The sequence below is a fragment of the Pongo pygmaeus genome, chromosome 1, assembly GCF_028885625.2.
Source record: "Pongo pygmaeus isolate AG05252 chromosome 1, NHGRI_mPonPyg2-v2.0_pri, whole genome shotgun sequence".
Lineage (NCBI taxonomy): Eukaryota > Metazoa > Chordata > Mammalia > Primates > Hominidae > Pongo > Pongo pygmaeus.
The window spans coordinates 229,372,989-229,398,969 of NC_072373.2; the positions used below are offsets into that span (position 1 = coordinate 229,372,989).

General features: G+C 51.6%; 2 protein-coding genes and 1 pseudogene across 31 annotated transcripts in view; all 3 read left to right on the forward strand.

Annotated features, from left to right (window-relative positions):
- Window positions 1-1,146: 1,146 nt before the first annotated feature.
- LOC129010419 (solute carrier family 35 member E2A) lies at window positions 1,147-19,280 on the forward strand. 15 transcript variants are annotated; one of them, XM_063660581.1, is made up of 7 exons: window positions 1,147-3,053; window positions 4,031-4,436; window positions 5,793-6,261; window positions 6,440-6,575; window positions 7,051-7,178; window positions 10,330-10,475; window positions 11,060-17,692. In XM_063660581.1, the coding sequence occupies exons 3-7, from the start codon at window positions 5,940-5,942 to the stop codon at window positions 11,153-11,155; spliced, it is 828 nt and encodes a 275-aa protein (XP_063516651.1). In that variant the 5' UTR covers window positions 1,147-3,053; window positions 4,031-4,436; window positions 5,793-5,939; the 3' UTR covers window positions 11,156-17,692. The 15 variants fall into 15 exon arrangements, with proteins under 15 accessions (XP_063516651.1, XP_063516637.1, XP_054300615.1 ...); XM_063660567.1 differs by having other exon boundaries at window positions 11,401-17,692; XM_054444640.2 differs by having other exon boundaries at window positions 1,147-3,107; window positions 11,094-11,353.
- Window positions 15,042-17,692, forward strand: LOC129010413 (uncharacterized; annotated as a pseudogene).
- Window positions 19,281-19,505: 225 nt separating the features above from the next.
- The window catches only part of LOC129010362 (cyclin-dependent kinase 11B-like), a 28,247-nt gene continuing 21,771 nt past the window's right edge, over window positions 19,506-25,981 (forward strand). For 4 of the 16 annotated variants that reach the window (XM_063660555.1, XM_063660556.1, XM_054444536.2 and 1 more), the window contains exons 1-3: window positions 19,619-19,788; window positions 21,216-21,339; window positions 23,213-23,328. In XM_063660555.1, coding sequence (XP_063516625.1) covers window positions 21,229-21,339; window positions 23,213-23,328 — 227 coding nt within the window. In that variant the 5' untranslated portion in view covers window positions 19,619-19,788; window positions 21,216-21,228. Of the gene's footprint in view, window positions 20,247-20,560; window positions 20,689-21,215; window positions 21,340-21,411; window positions 21,459-23,212; window positions 23,329-25,981 lie in introns of those variants that run through there. The other 12 variants (XM_054444553.2, XM_054444558.2, XM_054444566.2 and 9 more) reach the window with 9 other exon arrangements.

Below are 25,981 nucleotides of genomic sequence, written 5' to 3' on the forward strand. Positions count from 1 at the left end.
GGCGGGCGGATCACAAGGTCAGGAGATGGAGAACATCTTGGCCAACATGGCAAAACTCTGTCTCTACTAAAAATATAAAAATAAGCTGGGTGTGATGGCGCACGTCTGTAATCCCAGCTACTCAGGAGGCTGAGGCAGGAGAATCACTTGAACCCGGGAGGCAGAGGTTGCAGTGAGCTGAGATCGTGCCACTGCACTCCAACCTGGGTAATGAGAGCGAAACTCCATCTCAAAAAAAAAAAAAAAGGAGTACTTTTCATAAATCTGCTTTTGAAATCATTTGGATACTACAGCGGCTCTGCTGACCACAACAGCCAAGACTGGTGGGCAAATCACCAGACATTTCCGGGTTTCCTGGAAAGTAGGAGAATCTACTTTGTAAACTGCTCTCAAATTTATGAACTCCATGTGGATAGTGAACGCAGGCACCAGGCAGATGGCACTCCACTGCGTTAATTTCACTTCGTTTTATAATTTTCTTTCTTCCCTTTTTTTTTTTTCTTTTTTTTGACGGAGTCTCACTCTGTCGCCAGGCTGGAGTGCAGTGGCCCAATCTTGGCTAACTGCAAGCTCTGCCTCCTGAGTTCAAGCGATTCTCCTGCCTCAGCCTCCCAAGTAGCTGGGGTTACAGGCATGCGCCACCATGCCCGGCTAATTTTTTTTCGTATTTTTTGTAGAGACAGGGTTTCACCGTGTTTGCCAGGATGATCTCAGTCCCCTGACCTCGTGATCCGCCCGCCTCGGCCACCCAAAGTGCTGGGATTACAGGCGTGAGCCACCGCACCTGGTCTTTTTTTTTGGGGGGGGGGACAAGGGTCTCACTCTGTCCCCCAGGCTGGAGTGTGGTGGTGAGATTCTAGCTCACTGCAGCCTCGACCTCCCAGGCTCAAGCCATCCTCCCACCTCAGCCTCCCGAGTGGTTGGGACCACAGACACCATCGCTGAGCTCTGACCGGCTCCCGGGGGCGCTCCGTGCCTCTCCTCCTGCCCCACTCCTCTGGGGACATCCCCACCAAAGACCCCGCGGGAGGAAACAGTCCCAGCCTCTGGCCCAACCCGGCTGCGGGCGCCACGGGGAAGCCTGGGGAAGGAGGCTGCCATCAGCCTCCCGAAGCTTCACACAATGGAAACAAAAACAAGTGAAAGTTTAACAAAACGTAAAAGTAATATTTATTTATTTATGAGATGGAGTCTCTCACTGTCGCCCAGGCTGGAGAGCAGCGGCGCTATCTCGCCTCACTGCAACCTTCGACTCCAAGGTTCAAGCGATTGTCCTGCCTCAGCCTCCCGAGTAGCTGGGACTACAGGCACGCGCCACGAGGCCCGGTTAATTTTGTTTGTATTTTTAGTAGACATGGGGGGGTGGGGTTCACTATGTTGGCCAGGCTGGTCTCGAACTCCTGACCTCAGGCGATCCGCCCGCCTCAGCCTCTCAAAATGCTGGGATTACAGACGTGAGCCACCTCGCCCGGCCGAAAGTAATCTTTTCTTTTTTCTTTTGAGAGGGAGTCTCGCTCTGTCGCCCAGGCTGGAGTGCAGTGGCGCCATCTCGGCTCACTGCAACCTCCGCCTCCCGGGTTCAGGTGATCCTCCTTCCTCAGCCTCCGGAGTAGCTGGGATTACAGGCGCCCGCCACCACGCCGGGACAATTTTTGTATTTTTAGTAGAGACGAGGTTTTACCACGTTGGCCATACCAGGCTGGTCTCAAGCTCCAGACCTCGTGATGCGCCGGCTTCGGCCTCCCAAAGTGTTGGGATTACAGGCGTGAGCCACCGTGCCCGGCCCAAAAGTAATCTCTAAAGAGCCCTCCAGCCGTAACTTCCTTCCTGAAAATTATCTGGGAAAGTAACGCTAGGAAAACGCTGGACGAAACTCTGGAATCGGGGGTCCTCGGGGCCGCAGGTGCGCCCGCGGGTGTCTGCTCGGGACGTCCCCCAGCAGCCCGGACGCCAGCCTGGATGCGAAGGCCCCGCCCCGGAGCGCGCCACAAGCCAATCAGCGCCCTGAGGCGAGTCCTCATCCGGCGGGGCGGCCCCGCCCCCCGCAGCTCCGGGCCCAGCCGCCAGAGCTGCTTTCCCTCAGGGTGGGCAGAGCGTGGCCACTTTCGCCAGGAGGCGCCTTTGTGTGTTCTAAGTTAAGCCTATTCGGTGGATTCTTATTCCTTGAATCCAAACCTGGGCAGTAAACCCTCCGGGGCTTAGAGGCCGCTGCCTCCACAGACTGGCTGATCCCGCCCTGAAGTGCCGCTGGTGGAACAACCCGGGCGGAACCAACGGGCGGCCGCGGGGGGGTGGGAGCGCCGGTTTCCCCCCCACGTCTGCCTTCAGTGGAACGGCCCCGGCGGAACCAACGGGCCGCGGGGGTGCACTATGCGCACCGTCTTCCTCTCCCTCTGCCTGCAGTGGAACGGCCCGGGCGGAACCAACGTGCGGCCGCAGGGAGCACTCGGCGCGCTGTGTCCCTCCCCATGTGGGTGCAGTGGAACGGCCCGCGCTGGACCACCAGGCGGCCGCGGAGGGGCACTGAAAAGCCCCGTGTTACCCTCGACCTTAAAAAACAAACAAACAAAAAAACTCCGTGTTTCCACCCCCGTCGGCCTGCAGTGGAAGGGCCCGAGCGGAACCAACGAGGGAGGGGGCGCGGAGCGCGCCGTGTTTTTTCCTCCCGTCTGCCTGGAGTAGAACGGCCCGGGTGGAACCAACGGGCAGCCGCGGGGGCGTTGTGGGCCGCGGCGCGTTTCCCCGGCTCCGCGGCTCGGGGCACTGAGGAGCGGCGCCCGCGGGGCAGCCAGGAGCCCGATGCCGGGTTCTGCGCGTCATTTCCGGTCCCGCGGGCGTCCGGTGAAGCCTACCTGGATCCGCCAGCCCTGTGCCACTCCCCAGTGCCGAGCTCCGAGCTCCTTCCGCGGCCTCGCGCCCGGCCCCTCCACCGCGCGCCTCTCAGGCCCCGCCCGCCAGCGTCCCTTTGTTGTGAAGGCGCCGGGGCGTAGACCGGGGCGCCTGAGCTCGGGGCCTAGCGCTATGCCTGCGGCGGAGACTGCATCAGGCTGTCGGTGGGTTCTGCGTGCGGGGTGCTCTGCTCGGTGATCGGTGCTGGGTGCTGCGAGGTCGGTGCTGCGTGGTCGGTACTCGGTCCTGGGTGATGGGTGCCGGTACTGATGCTGAGTGTGCGGGCGTCCGGGGTTTCCCTGCCCGGATTCGCTCCTGGGGTTCCTTTCCTATGGCTGGCGCTGTGCGCGGAAAACGCTGGTGGAGTTTTCTGGGCTGGCTTTAAGCGTTTTCACGTCCGGGAGTCCACGGCAACCCCCACGCCCTGAAGCCCGGGAACGCGGTGTGCGTGGCCGCAAAAACAACAACAAACACACACACACAAAAACACGCAAAAAACAAAAGCAAAACTCCCGACAGCCGAGCCCCGTTCGGTGCCTTTTTCTTTTTTTTTTTTGGAGTGAAATCTACTTTGCTCAGGAAGCCTGCAAATCACATTTTCAGGCCAAACGAGGCCGTATTTTAGAAGGGGTCGCTGAGGCAGGAGTAGCAAGGCTTTCCACTCCACTCACGCATTTGCAAAGTAGGCAAATCGTAAAACGGAGGGCAGAACGAAAGTGAGCGGATGTGGGAGTCCAGGCTGCGCTTCGTCCACATCGATAACAGATGTTTCGTGGTGAAGATGTGTAGGGCGCAGCGGGTCACCTGGGCGGGCGGGGGGTGCACAGGGCGTCCCTCCTGAGCCTCTGCCAGGTGGTTTCCTTGGGACGAACTCCCAGGGGGAGGTCTGAGTTCCCGGGCATGGTTTGAAGATTTGGGACACATTTTGCCTGAAATTCCCTGCTGGCCGCTTGAACCCACCTGGACTTCCTGACCAGGGGCACGGATTCCTGACCAGGGGCCTGGCTAGGAGAGGTCTGCACAGTTGGACGAGGTGCAAAGTGACGCTTTGTCAGTAACCCGGCGTTGAGATTCCTGTGGTGCGACGAGCAGCTCCTATGGCTTTATCCCATTTTAAATTTAGGTTTTCTTTTCCTTCTAGTCCTCGGGCTCCACCCGGGGAGTTGTGCCCAGACAGCAGAAGGGAAGGATGTCACTTCTGAGATGAGGTTCAGAAAGGCCTGGGCTCCTGTCCAGGCTGCTCTCTCCCATTCCCTGACGAGCTTGCTGGATGAAAGCTGCTGTCAGGCTGTGGGGCGTCTTGTGGAGAAACTGGTCAGGGCCCTTTCCACCTATAGCCAGCAAGGAACTGAACCCAGCCAGCGTCCACCTGAGTGAGCTCAGAGGTGGACCCCAGCCCCAGTTGAGCCTTCGGATGAGGTCACAGCCCTGGTCCGTGGTGTGACTGCAGCTTCAGAAGGGACCTTAAGCCAGAGGTGCCTGCTAAGCTTCCTGCAGATTCCTGCCCCACAGGGGCCGACATCAAAAGCATTTGTTGTTTTGAGGTGGTAAGTGTGGAATGACTGTTACAGGGCAGTAGAGAAGGAGCATGCACCCTTCCTAGTTCTTATTTGCCTTTTAGAAGTTGTCCTCTGTGAATCGCTTGAACCTGGGAGGTGGAAGTTGCAGTGAGCTGAGATCTCACCACTGCACTCCAGCCTGGGCGACAGGAGTGAAACTCCTTCTCCAAAAAAATTCTTGTCTGTGAAATACGTTTTTTTTTTTTTCCTTTTCTTTTTGAGACGGAGTCTTGCTGTGTCACCCAGGCTGGAGCAGGTGCAGTCTCGGCTCACTGCAACCTCCGCCTCCCAGGTTCAAGCGATTCTACTGCCTCAGCCTCCTGAGTGGCTGAGATCACAGGCGCCTCACACCATGCCTGGCTAATTTTTGTATTTTTAGTAGAGACGGGGTTTCATCATGTTGGCCAGGCTGGTCTCAAACTCCTGACCTCAGGTGATCTGCCTGCCTTGGCCTCCCAAAGTGCTGGGATTACAAGCATGAGCCACCATGCCCTGCCAACGTTTCTTTTTTTTTGCCTGTTTTTGTAATTGGTTTGTGGGAATTCTTTATACTTTCTGGTTATTAATCCTTTGTCTGTTGCCAGTATCTTTTCCCAGGTTGTGGCTGTTCATTTCACTTTGTGATATGTGTATATATATATATTTTTTTTCTTTCTTTTTTTTTTTTTTTTTTGAGACACAGTTTTGCTCTTGTTGCCCAGGCTGGAGTGCAGTGGCACGATCTTGGCTTACCACAACCTCTGCCTCCCCTGTTCAAGTCATTCTCCTGCCTCAGCCTCCTGAGCAGCTGGAGTTAAAGGGATGCACCACCATGCCTGGCTAATTTTGTATTTTTAGTAGAGATGGGGTTTCTCCATGTTGGTCAGGCTGATCTGGAACTCTCAACCTCAGGTGATCCGCCCACCTCAGCCTCCCAAAGTGTTGGGATTACAGGCGTGAGCCAAGTCTGGCCTTTTCTTTCTTGAGACAGGGTCTTGCCCTGTCGCCCAGGCTGTAGTGCAGCGGCGCAGTCTTGGCTCACTGCAACCTCCGCCTCCTGGGTTCAAGCAATTCTCCTGCCTCAGTCTCCCGAGTAGCTGGGATTACAGGTGCATACCACCACACCTGGTTAATTTTTGTATTTTTAGTAGAAACAGGGTTTCACCATGTTGGTCAGGCTGGTCTCGAGCTCCCGACCTCAAGTGATCCGCCCGCCTCGGCCTCCCAAAGTGCTGGGATTACAGGTGTGAGCCACCGCGCCCGGCCCAATTGCATTTTCAAAGTGATTTTAAATTGGTGGTTGAAACTTTTGAGGACATGAAATGTTCAAAACGGGTGATGTGTTTCCTTTTCTTAATGTTTTAGTATCTGCTTCTGCGCTTTGCCTGGGAGAGGCCCTGGTGGCCTCGTTCCTGGCGCCCGGAGTCCCTGCTGCGTCCCCACCCCCGGGTGGTCACGGTGACACATGCTGCCCAGCCTGGAGGTAAAATTGTTCGAGGCTGTGGCTTCAGCATGTCGTCCTCGGTGAAAACCCCGGCACTGGAAGAGCTCGTTCCTGGCTCTGAAGAGAAGCCGAAAGGCAGGTCGCCTCTCAGCTGGGGCTCTCTGTTTGGTCACCGAAGTGAGAAGATTGTTTTTGCCAAGAGCGACGGCGGCGCAGATGAGAACGTACTGACCGTCACCATCACGGAGACCACGGTCATCGAGTCAGACTTGGGTGTGTGGAGCTCGCGGGCGCTGCTCTACCTCACGCTGTGGTTCTTCTTCAGCTTCTGCACGCTCTTCCTCAACAAGTACATCCTGTCCCTGCTGGGAGGCGAGCCCAGCATGCTAGGTAGGCGACGGCTCGGGCAGGGTGGAAGCCGGCCGCCTGCCACCCCACAGGGAGCAGCCAGCAACCACCCGGGAGGGCCCGGGGAGTCCAGGTCAGGATGGGAGCCTGGGGGTGGAGCCCGCTGCAGGCGCGGGAGGGGTGATTCTCCCTCTTGTCTTTGGCCCCCTCCCTCCCGCAGGCGCGGTGCAGATGCTGTCCACCACGGTTATCGGGTGTGTGAAAACCCTCGTTCCTTGCTGTTTATATCAGCACAAGGCCCGGCTTTCCTACCCACCCAACTTCCTTATGACGATGCTGTTTGTGGGTCTGATGAGGTAAAGAATCTCCTGGTTTTGGTTGAGTGTCTCTTTTTTTTTAAATGTAAAGTCCCTCTCTCGTTACTAGAGCGGGGACTCTGCTGGCTGGTGAGTTTTCAGTGCAGACTTTCTAAAAGCGCCAGGGCTGTCCAGATTTCAGGACACCAAATGAATGTGGCTTCGTGGCTCTCACTGCCACGTGTGTTCAGTCAGCTTCTTTCCGGGCTGGTGGTCTCAGGACAGGGTGCCTCCTTGTCTCTGGGGCGTTTTCAAGGGGTGGCAGAAGTCACTTCACATTGGACGCAGTGCCATGTCCTGGGGGCTCGACCTAAAGCGTCACAGAAGTGGGTCCAGGCACCATGTTGGTGATGAGGAGGTCGGTGGAGAGGGGCCGACGTGCCCACCGACCGGGCGAGCCCCTTGGAGAGCCTGCCCGGTGGGTGCAGGCAGACAGACTCGTTCTAAGGTGATGGTGCTTTTGGCTCATTTTTAGGTTTGCAACTGTGGTTTTGGGTTTGGTCAGCCTGAAAAATGTGGCGGTTTCGTTTGCTGAGACGGTGAAGAGCTCCGCCCCCATCTTCACGGTGATCATGTCTCGGATGATTCTGGGGGAGTACACAGGTGAGGCCCCTGGGCCCCGCCCCACCACCTGCATCCCACCATCCGGGGTCTCCATCCGTGGTGCCCGTCTCTGCCGCCTCCCATGGGGCTCTGCCGCGAGGACCACTCAGAGCGGTGCCCACACTGGCAGTGCCTTCACTTCTCCCCTGAAACGTTTTCCCCACGGTCACGTGTGCGCACGTGTCTTGGAGCCTGGCGTCTGCCAGGTGTTCTCACACTGGCATGCGGAGTTCAGGGCAGGTTTGTGCCTCGTGACCCTAACTGGGTGGGGAGACAGGTGGGGACTGGGCAGATTCCTGGCAAGCAAGATTACTGCAGGTGCCAATCACTCATCCGAAGAGGACGGGCGGGGGCCGCCTTTGGCCAGCACCACACTGGCGGCCGTGGCTCCTGGTCCGTGGGCCCGCCTGTGCCAGCACCCCACAGCCTCCCCAGCACCCGCCACCACAGGCCTCTCCTGGGCCCCAGCCCCTGACCTCAGCTGCAACCCAGGCTCCTGCCTCTCCCACCTCTTAATGACTCACCGGCAATTTCCAGCAACACATCGGCCCCATGTCGCATACCCAGTGTGGCTGCATGAAAACCAGCGAGGGGCAGAGGCGCCCACAGAGCGCGGCATCTTGCACGGAGTGGGGGGGTGCACACATGTTCGCTTATTTAAGAAACGACAAGATCTTAAGGCCGAGGGAAGTGTCTGTCTGCCTTTGGGGACGGGAGGAGGCCGAGGGTCCAGGGTGGGGTTGGGCTTGCCCCACGTGCACTTGAGACCCGCATACACGTTTAGGTGATTATAACAAAATCAAAGCCTAAAAGTCAACTCCGTTTTTGTTTTTGTTTATGTTTTTGAGACAGGGTCTTGCTCTGTCGCCCAAGCTGCAGTGCAGTGGCGAGGTCACGACTCACTGCAACCTCGGCCGCCCAGGCTTAGGCGATCCTCCCACCTCAGCCTGTTGGGTAGCTGGGACCTCAGGCATGTGCCACCATGCCCGGCTAATTTTTGTATTTTGTGTGTTTTTTTGTTTTTTCACCGTGAATATACATTAGTCATTTTTCTTAACAATTGAAACTTGGAACTCTGGGGATTCAGAATTAACAGCCTTGGCTGTGAGCTTCTTATCGATACCAGAAAACGTTTGGACCTTGCGTTCCACGTTGTTCTGCTGGGCTTTGTCCGAATGAACCCTTGTGAGCTGCTGTGTCCATTTCACGCGGATTCTCCTGCCCACAGTTTCACCTGGGAAGACCGAGTCCTCGAGGATTGCGACGTGCGCGGCTGTCGGAGCGTGGATCCTGGGACGCTTTTGCTTATTTTTTGTACACCTTTTTTGAGTTGGTTTAGGCAGAATTTTCCTCTAAGCAATAAGACAACATACTTACCAGTGAACTTTTTCTCCAATTCACGTACTAGCCAGACTTGGATGTTCTGGAATGATTTCAGTGGCAGAACCGGAACAAAGATTATGATAACTTTTTCTTTTCTTTCTTTTTTTTTTTTTTTTTGAGACGGAGTCTCGCTCTCTCGCCTGGGCTGGAGTGCAGTGGTGCGATCTCGGCTCACTGCAAGCTCCATTGCCCGGGTTCTCGCCGTTCTCCTGCTTCAGCCTCCTGAGTAGCTGGGACTACAGGTGCCCACCACCACGTCCGGCTAATTTTTTGTATTTTTAGTAGAGACTGGGTTTCACCGTGTTAGCCAGGATGGTCTCGATCTCCTGACCTCGTTGATCCGTCCGCCTCGGCCTCCCAAAGTGCTGGGATTACAGGTGTTAGCCACCACAGCCAGCCCTCTTTTTTTTGAGATGGAGTCTCGCTCTGTTGCCCAGGCTGGAGTGCAATGGCATGATCTTGGCTCACTGCAGCCTCTGCCTTCCGGGTTCAAGCGATTCTCCTGTTTCAGCCTCCTGAGTAGCTGGGATTACAGGCACGTGCCACCACACCCAGCTAATTTTTGTATTTTTAGTAGAGACGGAGTTTCACCGTGTTGGCCACGCAGGTCTCGAGCTCCTGACCTCGTGATCTGCCTGCCTCAGCCTCCCACAGTGCTGGGATTCCAGGCGTGAGCTGCTGCACTTGCCCGTGATAACTTTCTGACCACCACCAACTTCAGTTTCCCTGGTTGCTGTAATAATCAGCTCCCTGAGCTGAGCCTTGAGGTCCGAGTTCATCTCCAGCTCCAGAAGAACCTGAGAAGCTGAGAACAGCAGGGCCAACCCTCAGTGCGTGTATGAGCACCCCCGGCCTCATTTTCGTGTTTTTTATAGAGATGGGGTCTCGCTATGTTGCCCATGCTGGTCCTGAACTCCTTACTTCAAGTGATCCTCCTGCCTCGGCCTCCTAAAGTGGTGGGATTACAGCCGTCAGCCGCCGTGTCCGGCTTTAAAAAGAATCCTAAAAATCGTAAACAAAATGACACAGAGGAACCTTCTTGCGCATCGAGCCATGCAAGGAAGGAGCCGTTTATTTCCAGCAAGTTTAAAACGTCGATGTGACCTGCAGCCATGGCAGATGAGATGTTAGAAAACCAACTCTCTTGCTGACAACAATGAAAAAATCTTGATACCATTTAGCAAAAAGAAGTCTGTGGGGGAGGCATTGGAGAGTGACGGAGCTGCCAGGGCCTGAGGCACCCAGCTTCCGGAGCCTCTGGCAGCCCAGCGAAGTCTCTTGTTGCCCAGGCTGGAGTACAGTGGCGTGATCTGGACTCACTGCAACCTCTGCCTCCGGGTTTAAGTGATTGTCCTGCCTCAGCCTCCCGAGTAGGTGGGATTAGAGGCGCCCACCACCACGCCTGGCTAGTTTTTATGTTTTTAGGAGAGACGAGGTTTCACCATGTTGGCCAGGCTGGCCACGCGTGGCCCCTCATTGGGTTTTCTGTTGCATTTTCCTGATGATGGTGATGTTCAGCCTCTTTCATGTGCTTGTTGTCCATTTGCGTCTGCATGGTGAAAATTAGTGCAAAAAATAAAAACAAAAAAAAAAAACAGAAAATGGATGAGTGCACAGTTCAGCTGTCCCCTCGAGGCATTTTCAGGGCTGTCCTCAGTGGCAGCAGCTTTACCCAGTTTCTGGGCAGGAGTGGCGCTGGGTGTTTTTGGTGGATGATTAGTAAATGGAAAATGGAAACCAATAGAGTATCCTTTTGTTTGCCACATAGGACGTCCCAGTGATCGGGAGGAGCAGGAAGAGCTTCAGCTACAACCAGGACGTGGTGCTGCTGCTTCTGACAGACGGAGTCCTGTTCCACCTTCAGAGTGTCACGGCCTACGCCCTCATGGGGAAAATCTCCCCAATGACTTTCAGGTGAGCAGAGGGACTTCCCAAGAGTTGAGTGTGTCCAGGTTGTTTACAAAGGAGACTAGAAATCTAGGTATTTTTATAAGGGACACATGTGATTCTCTTCCACGGAGATGACTGTGGCTATGCACTGTAATTACTAGGCTATTTTATACCCATGCTGTTTGAACTGCAAATGATAGGCCGGGCCCAGTGGCTCATGCCTGTGATCCCAGCACTTGGGAGGACAAGGCAAGTGGATCACTTGAGGTCAGGAGTTCAAGACCAGCCTGGCCAACATGGTGAAACCCCATCTCTACTAAAAATACAAAAATTAGCCAGGTGTGATGCTGGGCACCTGTAATCCCAGCTACGCGGGAGGCTGAGGCAGGAGAATCACTTGAATCCGGGAGCCGGAGGTTACAGTGAGTCGAGATCTCGCCACTGCACTCCAGCCTGGGGGATGGGAGCGAGGCTCCTTCTCAAAAAAGAAAAAAAAAAAGATAAACCGTAAAATAAACCGTAAACTGTGTGAAATAGGTATTTAGGGAAATCTCCACTAGAAGTCTTTGCGTTTGAAGGTTTTTGAAATTGAGTGCTTTTCTGTCTAGAATAGCAGGGTGCTTCAACTGGTCTTGTCTGCAGGAATGGAATGGTTTCTTCTGGGCTGTCCAGTGCAGGAGCCACTGGCTACATACGGCTCCTGAGCACTTGAAATGTGGAGAATATAACAAGAACCAGATTCGGAATTCAAGCTGATTGTCGTCAGTTTGAACTTGAACAGACACCTGTGGCCACTGGTTCCTGTGCCGTGCAGCGCAGCTCTAGAAACGGGGGAGGATCCTTCAGCTTCTTTCCACTTCTGTAACTGGACAGATTGAATGAAGTTGTAATTTATTTATGTATTTTATTTTATTTTATTTTATTTTATTTATTTATTTTTTTGAGACAGAATCTCACTCTTTGGCCCAGGCTGGAGTTCAGTATCACAGTCTCGGCTCACTGCAAGCTCCGCCTCCCGAGTTCACACCATTCTCCTGCCTCAGCCTCCGGAGTAGCTGGGACTACAGGCGCCCGCCACCGCGCCCAGCTAAGTTTTTTGTGTGTTTTTTAGTAGAGACGGGGTTTCACCGTGTTAGCCAGGATGGTCTCGATCTCCTGACCTTGTGATCTGCCCACCTCGGCTTCCCAAAGTGCTGGGATTACAGGCGTGAGCCACCGCGCCCGGCCTGTGTGTTTTATTTTTCCTGAAACATAGTCTTGCTCAGTCACCCAGAGCTGGATTTCCGTGGTGTGATCTCGGCTCACTGCAACCTCCGCCTCCCCGGTTGAAGTGATTCTCCTGCCTCAGCCTCCCAAGTAGCTGGGATTACAGGCGCATGCCACCATGCCCAGCTAATTTTTGTATTTTTAGTGGAGACAGGGTTTCACCATGTTGGCCAGGCTGGTCTCAAACTCCTGACCTCAGGCGATCCGCCCGCCTCAGCCTCCCAATGTGTTGGGATTACAGGTGCAAGCCACCGCACCCAGCCAAAGGTGCAATTTAAAGACTGGAGACTAGCCAGGTGGACTGGAGGTCAAAGCGGGCAGATTGCCGGATCTCAGGAGTTCGAGACCACCCTGGGCAACATGGTGAAACCCCATCTTTACTAAAACACAAAAAATTAGCCAGGCCTGGTGAAATGCACCTGTAGTCCCAGCTGCTTGGGAGGCTGAGGCATCAGAATCACTTTAGCCCGGGAGGCGGGTGTTGCAGTGAGCCGAGATTGCGCCACTGTATTCCAGCTTGGGCTACAGAGTGAGACTCCATCTCAAAAAAAAAAAAAAAAGACTGGAGAGTTTTTGGTGGCAAATACAAAGGAACGAGGTTATGTTACCAGCAGGTGTAGCAGTCCACGCGGCTGGCATCAGCAGCTGGCCACCTCATATTGCGGAAATCAGCGGACCTTTTTTCTGAAACTTCTAATCTGTCAGGAGGTGGAATTGTCCCCAAACATGAAGTGAAAAGCAGACGTTGGGGCTGGCGGGGATGGGGGACAGTCAGGTGTAGCTCTCCCTCTTCTCTGCTTTCCGTCTGCTCCAAGTCAGTGAGGTAAATTCTCAAATACCCATCCGAGCTGGTAGCTGTGCACCATGCACGCAGCGTTCCACAGCTGAGGAGCTGGAGCTCGCGCTTCTCTCACCCGCGGGTCCCGCAGGCCCCGCACCAAGTCGCTTTGTCCATGGCGCTGCCCTGCCCCGTGCTTCCTGCATCCTGAATAGAAGGTGTTTCCGAGACAGGAAAAGTGGCCGCTCTCTCTGAGTTTTTCTGGAACTCATGGTGGTCTCCTGGGCTTGGTCACTGTCTCTCACCAGCATGTTTCTTTGTGGGGTCAGGAATTATTTCCAAATGCTCCTGAAGCCTAGTGTTTTAGTGAACATTACTGATTGTTAGCAGTGACTGAGAAAAAAATAAAACTTTTTTTTGTTTTTTTTTTGAGACAGAGTCTTGCTCTGTGACCCAGGCTGGACTGTGGTGGTGCCATCTCAGCTCACTGCAACCTCCACCTCCCTGGCTCAAGTGATCCTCTCGCCTCAGCCTCCTGAGTAGCTGGGACTACAGGTGTCCACCACCACGCTGGGCTAATTTGTGTTTTTTGTTTTTTTATTTTTTTATTTTTATTTTTTTGAGAGATGGGATTTTGCTATGTTGTCCAGGCTGGTCTTGAACTCCTGGCCTCAAGTGATCCACCCATCTTTGGCCTCCCAAAGTGCTGGGACTGCAATTATGAGCCACCACACCCAGCCCAATTATTTTTCTTTTTTTTTTTGAGCCAGAGTCTCATGCTGTTGCCCAGGCTGGAGTGCAGTGGCATGATCTTGGCTCACTGCAACCCCACCTCCCAGGTTCAAGACATTTTCCTGCCTCAGTCTTCCGAGAAGCTGGGATTACAGATGCCCGCCACCACGCCCAGCTAATTTTTGTATTTTTAGTGGAGACAGCGTTTCATCATCTTGGCCAGGCTGGTCTCGAACTCCTGACCTCAGGTGATCCGCCTACCTCGGCCTCCCAGAGTGCTAGGATTACAGGTGCGAGCCACTGCATGTTGCCCAATTATTTTTCAGTAGTATTTTTTTGTTTTATTTAATTTCATTTTATAAGAGCAGTGAATTAAGTACACATTATGGAAAGTTTGCAAAGGGTATTTCCCGTCACCCTTTTTTTGCACAGTCCTAATGTTGGTATTTGGTACCCTTTTTCACCCAACAAATGATCTCAAGGGATTGCTTTCCCTGGGTCTACAAAGGCACTGTGAGTGTGTGGGAGATGTTCTTATTCTTTTTTTTTTTTTTTGAGACGGAGTCCCGCTTTGTCACCCAGGCTGGAATGCAGTGAGTGGTGAGATCTCAGCTCACTGCAGCCTCCTCCTCCCGTGTTCAAGCTATTGTCCTGCCTCAGCCTTCCAAGTAGCTGGGATTACAGGCGCCCACCACCACACCCAGCTATTTTTTTGTATTTTTAATAGAGATAGGATTTCACCGTGTTAGCCAGGATGGTCTCGAACTCCTAAACTCGTGATCCGCCCACCTCGGCTGCCCACAGTGCTGGGATTACAGGCTGAGCCCCCACGCCCGGCCTCCCACAGTGCTAGGATTACAGGCTGAGCCCCCACGCCCGGCCTCCCACAGTGCTGGGATGACAGGCCAAGCCCCCTTGCCCAGCCTCCTACCTGTGGTGATTTCCAGTCCTGAGGTTGACGACAAACCTCTCGTGTATAACTTGGGAGGAGATGTGTACATTCCTTTTCTTTTTTGGACTCTGAGTATCAGGCAGGCTGTTCTGAGGTCCCCATGGGGTGAGCCTGTCTGTCCTCCCTCAGAGCCCACTGTTCCTAATCTCATCATCCAGCACCTGTCGGTTCCCCACGTGAGCCTTGGGCAAGACGCTGCAGTGTTGATGGTTTGGGTTACGTGGCGTTTAGCTGGGCGCCATCCTTGCTGAAAAAGGAAACGTCCACACTGAATGTTTCTGGGGCGCGTGGTGTGTGTCAGGCGCCCACCCCGTCCCACTGTCCCCAAGGGACAGTAGTACTGCACGCTGGGGCCACCAGCCAGCTCAACTCATCCTCCTGTGTCATGCACCCCCGAGGGCGCAGGAGGCCTGAGGAGGCTACTGGAGCCGTGTGTTAGGCAGAGGCTTCTGACCGTGTCTGAGCTCTTTACCCCCAATCTCGCAGCTGGCGGATTCCCATGCCCAGTGCAGCCTATTGTCAGCCAGCCTTTGAGACCCAGAGCTCCAGGGCTTGTCAGAGGCAGCGTGGCGCTCCAGTGGTCCCGAGTCTCATTTCCCTGCCTGCTCTTTAGGCCTTTGGCACCCATGGTCACTTCACTGGTTTTCCATTTGGCTTCTCACCTGGGAAATACAAAAATAGCCCCTCCTGAAGATAGAATCGTTCAGAAACAGAGCAATAATTCTGACTCATTAACTTCTACCTACTTGAAAAAGTCTGCCATGATGATGGACCGAAATGAGGCTTTTTAACCCACAAGTAACCTTTTTATTTTTTTGAGACAGTCTTGTTCTGTTTGTCACCCAGGTTGGAGTACAGTGGCATGATCTTGGCTCACTGCAGCCTCGACTTCCTGGGCGCAAGTGATCCTCCCACCTCAGCCTCCCACGTGCCTGAAACCACAGGCACGTGCCACCATGCCTGGCTATTTTTTTGTTGAGCTGGGCTCTCACTTTGTTGCCCAGGCTGGTCTTGAACTCTTCGGCTCAAGCAATCCTTCCCACTCAGCCTCCCGTAGTGTTGGGAATATAGGCGTGCACTACTACACCTGCTTCAGCTGCTTGTATAAAACAGCTGACCTGTGTCTGGAGGACAGGCCGTGTGTGTGCTCACTGCGCTGCGAAGATGTTTTGTCACGTGAGTTTCCGCGTTTCCATTTCTCTTTTTCTGCTTTCCTCAAAAACTAATAGAAGACCGGGTGCGATGGCTCACGCCTCTAATCCCAGCAGTTTGGGAGGCTGCAGCTGGCGGATCACAAGGTCAGGAGTTTGAGACCAGCCTGGCCAACATGATGAAACCTTGTATTTTGTAAAAATACAAAAATTAGCTGGGTGTGATGGTGGGTGCCTGTAATCCCAGCTACTCAGGAGGCTGAGGCAGGAGAATTGTTTGAACCCCGGAGGTGGAGGTTGCAGTGAGCCAAGATCGTGCCATTGCACCCCAGCCTGGCAACAGGGCGAGATGCCGTCTCAAAAACAAACACTATTAGAAAATGCCCTGGAGGTGGCGGGGGGTTGTTGATTTGTGAGGACCAGCTTGAAAACAACCCCCAGGGTGGCCTTGTCTACCTCCCCATCGAGAATGTGGCTGCCAGGCTTCCCACTGGCCTCTTTGAAGATTGTGGTCTGGTATAAGGAGAGGTGCAGGCGCCTGGTTCTAAGCACCTTGGAATTTCCAGCCGTACATCCTCTGGTGTACTCCCCTCCACCCTCACAAGGAGCTTCCATCCTGCTTCGATTTTCTGTTTGTGGACCAGAAACAAATGTTTTTCCAAAGGATTAGCAAATAGGGTGATTTCCTGTGTAACGCTGCTCTGGGGCCTCTTCCTCATGCTGGCAGAAGGAGCCTGGAGCCCATGAGGCGGCCAGCACTGTGCCCTTGCTCAGTTGTGCTGTCCCCTCCATCTCCCTCAGTCTCCTCTCCATGCCCAAGTCAGTTTCCAGCCACTGGTCTTCATGGCATTCCCGGCACAGCCGGGCACCAAGAGGCAAAACCCAAGGCCTGGCTTGGCCATGTTAACGACTGTACAGACATTTTTTTTAAATCACTTTGTGTAATACTTTTCTCGAATAGTAAGTTCTTGTTGAACTGTCACGGATGTGCTTCCAGAAACGCACCGGGTGTGGTTACTTCCACTGGGTGTGTCCATGGTCGTGGTCTGTGCCTTTGTAAACAAACAGAACACTTGAACCACCTCCCGAATTGGGTCATCTGCTTCCTTACATTGATACTTAAGAGATTTGCAGCTCTCTAACTTTCAAGGAAACTTCCCCTACTGAATGGCATAAAAAGGTTAAAAAAGAAAATCCGAGAGTCCCAATTCCCTGTATAACAACATTAAAATAATCCGCCTGCCTGGAGAGATGAGAACACTGTTGCACAACCCAAAATGTGTCTTTAATTTGAGAAAAATTACCATGGTGAGTCACATGTCATTTTAAAGAGCTGAACAGAGACTATCATCAGCAAATAGAGCTCCGCTTTGTAGCTGCCTTTAAAATCCTTGTCCCAAATCCGGTGAGCTCAGCTTGCTGCCACCGTGCTCCTGGGTGATCACTCAGACGGGTCAGTGGGAATAACAGGCGAACAAGACAGCTTTTTACATGTGTCCAAAGGATGTCCTTTCTAAGGCCTGGAAGCATTTCCCTGTTGGAAGAAGTAAACAATGACATTCCAGATGGAAACAGAATTCTCTCTCTTGCCTTTGACCAACATGGTCCTAAGGGGTTCTTTCCCAATGTATGTACATGCCCTGCTGGGGCCTTACTTTATAGAATGAGAGCATCCCAGCTTCCCTAATGAATCTGGCTAGTTCTCTGTCTGGCTGAGGATACAGGAGTGGGACATCCACTCTCAGATCCCTCAGAGCACAGAAACCTTCAGCTTTGCTGTCTCTTAAGTATTTCCTCCAGTTTCCCTGCGGGCCCCTATGTTTGAGTTTGATGGCTGCTGGATCCTCGCTCAACAAAAACGCGATTGGAAACTTCCACCTGGCAGTCCTTTTTTGTTTTCCATTTCATTTCACTTTCATCTGAAAGTGGCATTCAGCTGACTTGCTCATTTAGACTGTTCACAGAGTCTGAACCTGCCAACGTGGTGTTGGAGGCTCCACTTTGAAAAGGGCCAGTCAGGGCAACTTCCCCCATACAGGAAAACTTGAAAATCACAACAGTCTACGTCACAGCCAAATTATATTTCCTTTATACTAAACAAAACTATGGAGAACTAAAAGTACATCATACAAAATGTTCATAGTGTTTTGTATGTGACCTATTACAGTATTTATATAACTAGATTAGTGCTTTCTAGCAAACGGTTCTGTTAATTAGGGAGTCACTTAATTCTGCCATGGTGACAAGTTGATACCATGTAACTCATCCTGTGGGTGCCTCCTGGTTATTTTTGTCTAAGCAGGCGTGGTAGTAGCTGTCTGTGATTGTTGCTCAGCAAAGTAAAATAAATGTTAAATATGGACTGCTTTGTTTTCTTCCTTGTGTAACTCTGGTGTTCATGCTACTGAAATGATCAAGGTTGGCATCTTACTGCCTACACCAGTTTCTAGCAACCTAAAATGAGCAAGAGAAACCAATTCTCAAAAACAAGAGGCTGTTTGCAAACAGCAAAGGATTGCAATCCAGGGTCCGTCCACAGGCTCATCTGAGGGGCTGGGGCAAGGGCAAGCTTCTGCAGGCGGAAAGAAGTCCACGTAAGCTGTTCTGACACAAAGATCAGTGGCTACAGGAGCTTGTTGCGGTGGTGGCCTTTGTTCACCGGTGGGGCTGGCTGTTGCTAGCAGAGAGGGTCTTCACAGAGGTGGCTTAACCCAAAGTTCTGGCTGGGAAAGGCCTTTGTGGCAGCTCCTATTAGAAGTGCAAGTGCGAGACCGCCCCCTCCTTGTGGCCTCCGGGGTCGATTTTGTTAGCGTTTGACATGAGTGGCTGTATTTGGGTACTCACAGATTGCACAAAGGAAGGGTAAAATGGAGATTTTTGGCCGGGCACGGTGGCTCATGCCTATAAGTCCAGCACTTTGGGAGGCTGGTGGGCAGATCACTTTAGGTCAGGAGTTCAAGACCAGCCTGGCCAACATGGCAAAACCCTGTCGCTACTAAAAATACAAAAGTTAGCCAGTTGTGGTGTCGCACGCCTCTAATTTCAGCTACTCAGGAGGATGAGGCAGGAGAATCACTTGTACCCAGGAGGCGGAGGCTGCAGTTACCCAAAATTGTGCCACTGCACTCCAGCCTGGGTGACACAGCGAGACTTTTTCTCAAAAAAAAAAAAAAAAAGTGCGGTGGCTCACGCCTGTAATTCCAGCATTTTGGGAGGCCAAAGGAGGCAGATCACAAGGTCACGTGATCAAGACCATCCTGGCTAACACAGTGAAACCCAGTCTCAACTAAAAACAAAAAATTAGCTGGGTGTAGTGGTGGGCGCCTGTAGTACCAGCTACTCCGGAGGCTGAGGCTCGCAGAATAATGGCATGAACCCAGGACGTGGGGTTGCAGTGAGCCAAGATTGCGCCACTGCACTCCACCCTGGGCGACAGAGCGAGACTCCGTCTCAAAAAAAATAGAAATAAAAAAAATAGGGAGATTTCCCCAGTTACCAAGAACTCAGGAAGCAACATTAAGAGCTTGGGGGAGGCCAGGCGCGGTCGCTCACGCCTGTAATCCCAGCACTGTGGGAGGCAGAGGCGGGCGGATCACTTGAGGTCAGGAGTTCGAGACCAGGCTGGCCAATATGGCGAAACCTCGTCTCTACCAAAAATATAAAAATTAGCCAGGCGTGGTGGCGGGGGCCTGTGGTTCCAGCTACTCGGGAGGCTGAGGCAGGAAAATCCCTTGAACCCGGGAGGAGGCTGCAGTGAGCCGAGACCACGCCACCACACTCCAACCTGGGCGGCAGAGCAAGGCTCCGACTCAAAAGTAAATACATAAATAAATAAAATAAAATCACATTGTAAGAGCTCTCCCTGCCCTGTTTTTGGGTAAGGTTCAGACTTAAACTCCGACATCGGCCTTTACAAGACGCACAGACCTGAGGCGCCTCACGAGGTAACCAGCAGGTAAATGGAGCGCGCTCCACCCACCCGCCACTAGGGGTCCCAGCGGTCAAGGGGGTGGAATGCGGGCGTCCAACGCGAAGGCATTCAGCTCGCAAGCCTTGCCACAGGCGCGGACTTCGCTACCGGAAAAGTCCCGGTCGGATTCCGGAAGCCAGCCACGCGCTCCGCGCAGGCGCAAACTGCTCCAAAAGTAGGCGTCGCTCACCGGGAGTCCCGATTCCTGCGTCACCAGCCCGCGCCGAAGTCGGAAGTGCGCTCAGGGCGCTGTTTCTTCTGGCTTTCTGGACCTGAGCAAGCGCTGTTTTATGCGTCATCATCCCGCGCAGACACAGGAAGTGCTACACGGAGCGAGCCCCTGTCGTTGTCTTGAGTTCTGGGCCGGAGGTCGGCTATTATATCATCATTACGCGCCAACACAGGAAGTGACGATACTTCTGGCGCGCGCCGGTTGCTGTTTCTTCTCTGGCTTGGGGACCGGCGGCGGCAGCGGCGGCGGCGTAGGGGTGAGTTCCGACTGGGCGGACCAGGTGTGGGAGCGCGACGAGAACTGCACATCCAGGTCTTTCTTCCGAGCAGGCCTCGGAGCGGGGCGGACCTGGGCCCAGGGGCGAGCGACACCCTCGCTTCCGCGGACAGTCTCATCCCGGACGGAACTTTGGGTGGTGGAGGCGGCGGGTCCAAACGCTGTCTGGAGCCAACGTCTGCCAGGCCGAACCTCAAGTGTGCAGGGCTGAACCCGAGGAAATAGCCCAGTGCCCGGGTCAGGTGGCCTTGTTCGCGAGCACATCTCGGAGCGTCTCCCCGGTCTCAAGGTGCAGCTGTCCAGTGTGCTAGTGGCTTCCCATAGTCCAAGTGGTCTTCCTAGCAGATTCTGACAGTAAAAGCAGTGTTTGATGAGTGGCAGGTCCTGAGTTAAGAGCCTTTAAACGGATGATCTTTAATCCGCGATCGATCCTATCACGTAGGTGTTGTTATTCTGGTTGTACAGAAGACTAAACTGAGGTGAATTACGTTACCCAAGACCATACGAGAATGACAGAAACGAGATTTGATTTCAAGCGGTCATTTTTCAGAACCCATCACTCTTTTTTGTCGCCCATGCTGCAGTGCAGTGGCTGTTCACAAGCGCCCTTCAGCCTGGAACTTCTGGGCTCAATCGGTCTCCCATCTCAGCTGGCAGAGTATATGGGACTACAGGCGCTTGCCACCTTGCCTGGCTTACAACATATCCTTCTTGTTTGTTTTTTTTTTTTTTCTTTTTTTTTTTTGAGACAGGGTCTTTCTGGAGTGCAGTGACGCGACCTCGGCTCACTGGAACCTCCGCCTTTCGGATTCAAGCGATTCTCCTGCCTCAGCCTCCCGAGTAGCTGGGATTCCAGGCACCCGCCACCACGCCCAGCTAAGTTTTATATTTTTAGTAGAGACAGGTTTTTCTCCGTGTTGGCCAGGCTGGTCTTGACCTCCTGACCTTGTGATCCACCCGCCTCAGCCTAGAACTTACCTTTTTTTTTTTTTTTAACCAAGTCTTACTTTGTTATCCAGGCTGGAGTGCAGTGGTGCAGTCTTGGCTCATTGCAGCCTTAACCTCTCTGATTCAAGTGATCCTCTTGCCTCTAGCAGCCTCCTTCCTGTAGCTAGGAATACAGGCACGCGCCACCACACTGGGCTAACTTTTGTATTTTTTGTAGAGACGAGGTTTTGCCATGTTGCCCGGGCTGGTCTTGAACTGAGCTCCAGCAATCCACCCGCCTCGGCCTCCCAAAGTGCTAGGGTTACCGTCTTGAGCCACTGCGCCGGGCACAACTCCTTATTCTTAATGAGGATTTATTCTGAATCCCTCAAAAGTGACTTAGGTTCAAGTGTTCAGAAACAACAGAGCACCATAGCTTGCTGTGTCCTGATGCAAGCTGAATTATTTTTCTTTTTGCAGTGTTTTAACTCAAATGGGTGATGAAAAGGACTCTTGGAAAGTGAAAACTTTAGATGAAATTCTTCAGGAAAAGAAACGAAGGAAGGAACAAGAGGAGAAAGCAGAGATAAAACGCTTAAAAAACGTAAGCCATATTTTTTAAGTAAGTGGTTTTCTTAAAGGAGATTTAATTTCTTTGCCCTCATTTTTCCATTAGAACAACGCTTCTTCGGTGAAGTTCTTTTGTACTTCCAAATGTCGCAGGTGAGCCCAAAATCTATTCTAAAAATTAACAAAAACATTCAAATATTCAGTTGACATTAAAGGCAGATTTAACACACTAAAGCTGTGTCTAGATTGAGCATACATGGAGAATAAAATATTTTGAATGTTAAGTCATTAGCAAAACTGGACTAATTTTTCATGTTTTATCATTAGTATATTCATAATACTATCTCTAAGTATTTTTAATATAGTGAGAACTTGCCTTGAAATTAATATAAATATTTTACTTCTTTCTTGGTTTGCATAGTAATGTACTCAGGAAACCTTTTTAGTAATTTGGTAAAAGGCATTGGCAAAGTACCTCTTGCTAAGATGTGTAGCATCATTTGGGATGTTTGTGAGTACAGGCATACCTTGTTGTACTGCACTTCACTTTATTATGCTTCACAGCTATTGTAATTTTTACATATTAAAGGTTTGTAGCAACTCTGCTTTGAGTATTTTTCCAATAGCATGTGCTCACTTTGTTAGCTTTTTTTGTTGTTTTTGAGACGGAGTCTCGCTTTGTCGCCCAGGGCCGGGTTCACGCCATTCTCCTGCCTGAGCCTCCCGAGTAGCTGGGACTACAGGGGCCCACCAACATGCCAAGCTAATTTTTTGTAGTTTTAGTAGAGATGGGGTCTCACCGTGTTAGCCAGGATGGTCTTAATCTCCTGACCTTGTGATCCTCCCACCTCGGCCTCCCAAAGTGCTGGGATTACAGGTGTGAGCCACTGCACCGGGCCTTTTTTTTTGAGACAGAGTCTCGCTCCATTGCCCAGGCTGGAGTGCAGTGGCATGATCTCAGTTCACTGCCACCTCCGCCTCCTGGGTTCAGGCAATTCTCCTGTCTCAGCCTCCCAAGCTGGGACTACAGGCACCAGCCACCACGCTCGGCTAATTTTTGTATTTTTAGTAGAGACGGGCTTTCGCCTTATTGTTCAGCTGGTCTCGAACTCCTGACCTCAGGTGATCCACCTGCCTCAGCCTCCCAAAGTGCTGGGATTACATGCGTGAGCCACCGTGCCCGGCCTAAACCAAACTTTTATATGCGTTGGGAAACCAAAAAATTTGTGTGACTCACTTTATTGTGGTGTTCTGGAACCAAACCCAAAATATCTCCAAGGGATGCCTGTACCATATGAGGCATCACAAAGTATTTAGTTTGCAAGATACGCCTTAAGATTCATTTTTGGCTCATATAAGCAACTAACATACTTGGCATAGAGTCTAATGTCCCTTGTCATTTATGCTGTTTTTTAATTTCTCATCTCAGGTTTCAGATTACAGAGAGTTGTAATTTTAATGTGATGAGAGTTGAATGAAAGTTTGTTTGTTTGTTTTTTTGTTTTTTTTTTTCCCTGAGACGGAGTCTAACTCTGTCGCCCAGGCTGGAGTGCAGTGGTGTGATCTCGGGTCACTGCAACGTCCGCCTCCCAGGTTCAAGCGGTTCCTGTCACTACGCCCAGCTAATTTTTGTATTTTTAGTAGAGACGGGGTTTCACTGTGTTGTCTAGGGTGGTCTCGAGCTCCTGACCTCGTGATCTGCCTGCCGGGGCCTCCCAAATTGCTGGGATGAGAAGCGTGAGCCACCGCACCCGGCCAAAACTTCTTTATATTTTATAACACTGGCTCATTCAGAGTATATATGAAAGTTTGTTCTTGGATGTTGCCCAGGTTTGATTATCATTAAAAATACTTTATGAAGAAAAAAATTGATAAAGAAAATGATTAACTTTGTCTTTGCTTCGTAGTCTGATGACCGCGATTCCAAGCGGGACTCCCTTGAGGAGGGGGAGCTGAGAGACCACCGCATGGAGATCACCATAAGGAACTCCCCGTACAGAAGAGAAGACTCCATGGAAGACAGGTGAGCGGATGCACACATGTGCAAGACGGAGCTGTACACAGCCCTGGCCTGGCCGGCCCTTCCTAGGGTTACTGTGACAACTGCGTGCTATTGTAAATATTAAGGTTTACTCTTTCCTAGGGTTACTGTGACAGGGCGTGCTGTTGTAACTATTGAGGTTTACTCTTTCCTAGGGTTACTGTGACAGGGTGTGCTGTTGTAACTATTGAGGTTTACTCTTTCCTAGGGTTACTGTGACAGGGTGTGCTGTTGTAACTGTTAAGGTTTACTCTTTCCTAGGGTTACTGTGACAGGGCGTGCTGTTGTAACTATTGAGGTTTACTCTTTCCTAGGGTTACTGTGACAGGGTGTGCTGTTGTAACTGTTAAGGTTTACTCTTTCCTAGGGTTACTGTGACAGGGTGTGCTGTTGTAACTGTTAAGGTTTACTCTTTCCTAGGGTTACTGTGACAGGGTGTGCTGTTGTAACTGTTAAGGTTTACTCTTTCCTAGGGTTACTGTGACAGGGTGTGCTGTTGTAACTATTGAGGTTTACTCTTTCCTAGGGTTACTGTGACAGGGCGTGCTGTTGTAACTATTGAGGTTTACTCTTTCCTAGGGTTACTGTGACAGGGTGTGCTGTTGTAACTGTTAAGGTTTACTCTTTCCTAGGGTTACTGTGACAGGGCGTGCTGTTGTAACTATTGAGGTTTACTCTTTCCTAGGGTTACTGTGACAGGGTGTGCTGTTGTAACTGTTAAGGTTTACTCTTTCCTAGGGTTACTGTGACAGGGCGTGCTGTTGTAACTATTGAGGTTTACTCTTTCCTAGGATTACTGTGACAGGGTGTGCTGTTGTAACTGTTAAGGTTTACTCTTTCCTAGGGTTACTGTGACAGGGTGTGCTGTTGTAACTGTTAAGGTTTACTCTTTCCTAGGGTTACTGTGACAGGGTGTGCTGTTGTAACTGTTAAGGTTTACTCTTTCCTAGGGTTACTGTGACAGGGCGTGCTGTTGTAACTGTTAAGGTTTACTCTTTCCTAGGGTTACTGTGACAGGGTGTGCTGTTGTAACTATTGAGGTTTACTCTTTCCTAGGGTTACTGTGACAGGGTGTGCTGTTGTAACTATTGAGGTTTACTCTTTCCTAGGGTTACTGTGACAGGGTGTGCTGTTGTAACTATTGAGGTTTACTCTTTCCTAGGGTTACTGTGACAGGGTGTGCTGTTGTAACTATTGAGGTTTACTCTTTCCTAGGGTTACTGTGACAGGGTGTGCTGTTGTAACTATTGAGGTTTACTCTTTCCTAGGGTTACTGTGACAGGGCGTGCTGTTGTAACTGTTAAGGTTTACTCTTTCCTAGGGTTACTGTGACAGGGTGTGCTGTTGTAACTATTGAGGTTTACTCTTTCCTAGGGTTACTGTGACAGGGTGTGCTGTTGTAACTGTTAAGGTTTACTCTTTCCTAGGGTTACTGTGACAGGGTGTGCTGTTGTAACTATTGAGGTTTACTCTTTCCTAGGGTTACTGTGACAGGGTGTGCTGTTGTAACTATTGAGGTTTACTCTTTCCTAAGGTTACCATGACAGGGTGTTCTGTTGTAACTATTGAGGTTTACTCTTTCCTAGGGTTACTGTGACAGGGCGTGTTGTAGCTGTTGTACTATTGAGGTTTACTCTTTCCTAGGGTTACTGTGACAGGGTGTGCTGTTGTAACTGTTAAGGTTTGCTCTTTCCTAGGGTTACTGTGACAGGGTGTGCTGTTGTAACTGTTAAGGTTTACTCTTTCCTAGGGTTACTGTGACAGGGTGTGCTGTTGTAACTGTTAAGGTTTACTCTTTCCTAGGGTTACTGTGACAGGGCATGCTGTTGTAACTACTGAGGTTTACTCTTTCCGAGGGTTATTGTGACAGGGTGTGCTGTTGTAAATATGAGATTTACTGTTTCTTAGGGTTACTGTGACAGGCCATGCTGTTGTAACTATTGAGATTTACTCTTTCCTACGGTTACTGTGACAGTGTGCTCAGTGTGCTGTTGTAAATACTGAAGTGTTCTCTTTTTTTTGAGATGGTGTCTCGGAGTCTCGCTCACCCAGGCTGGAGTGCAGTGGCGCCATCTAGGCTCACTGCAAGCTCCGCCTCCCAGGTTCACACCATTCTCCTGCCTCAGCCTCCTGGCTAGCACGGCGAAACCCCGTCTCTACTAAAAATATAAAAAATTAGCCAGGATGGTCTTGATCTCCTGACCTCGTGATCTGTCCACCTCGGCCTCCCAAAACGCTGGGATTACAGGCGCGAGCCATGGCCTAGGATTACTGTGACAGGGCATGCTGTTATAACTGTTGAGGTTTACTCTTTTCTAGGGTTACTGGTGAAAGCCCGTCTCTACTACAAATACAAAAATTAGCCTGGCATGGTGGTGTACACCTGTAGTCCCAGCTACTCAGGCGGCTGAGGCAGGAGAATTGCTTGAACCTGGGAGGCAAAGGTTGCAGTGAGCCAAGATTGTGCCTCTGTACTCTACCCTGGGGGACAGAGCAAGATTCTGTCTGAAAAAAATAAGAATAACTCCTGGTGTGGTGGCTCATGCCTGTAATCCCAGCACTTTGGGAGGCCGAGGCGGGTGGATCATGAGGTCATGAGTTTCAGACCAGCCTGACCAATATGGTTAAACCCCGT

Bases quoted from the DNA above. Each gene is read 5' to 3' on its own strand.
- LOC129010419 (XM_063660565.1), top strand. From the start codon at position 5,940: ATGTCGTCCTCGGTGAAAACCCCGGCACTGGAAGAGCTCGTTCCTGGC. The intron at 6,262-6,439 runs GTAGGCGACGGC...TCCCTCCCGCAG, and splicing joins AGGCGAGCCCAGCATGCTAG to GCGCGGTGCAGATGCTGTCC. The intron at 6,576-7,050 runs GTAAAGAATCTC...GCTCATTTTTAG, and splicing joins CTGTTTGTGGGTCTGATGAG to GTTTGCAACTGTGGTTTTGG.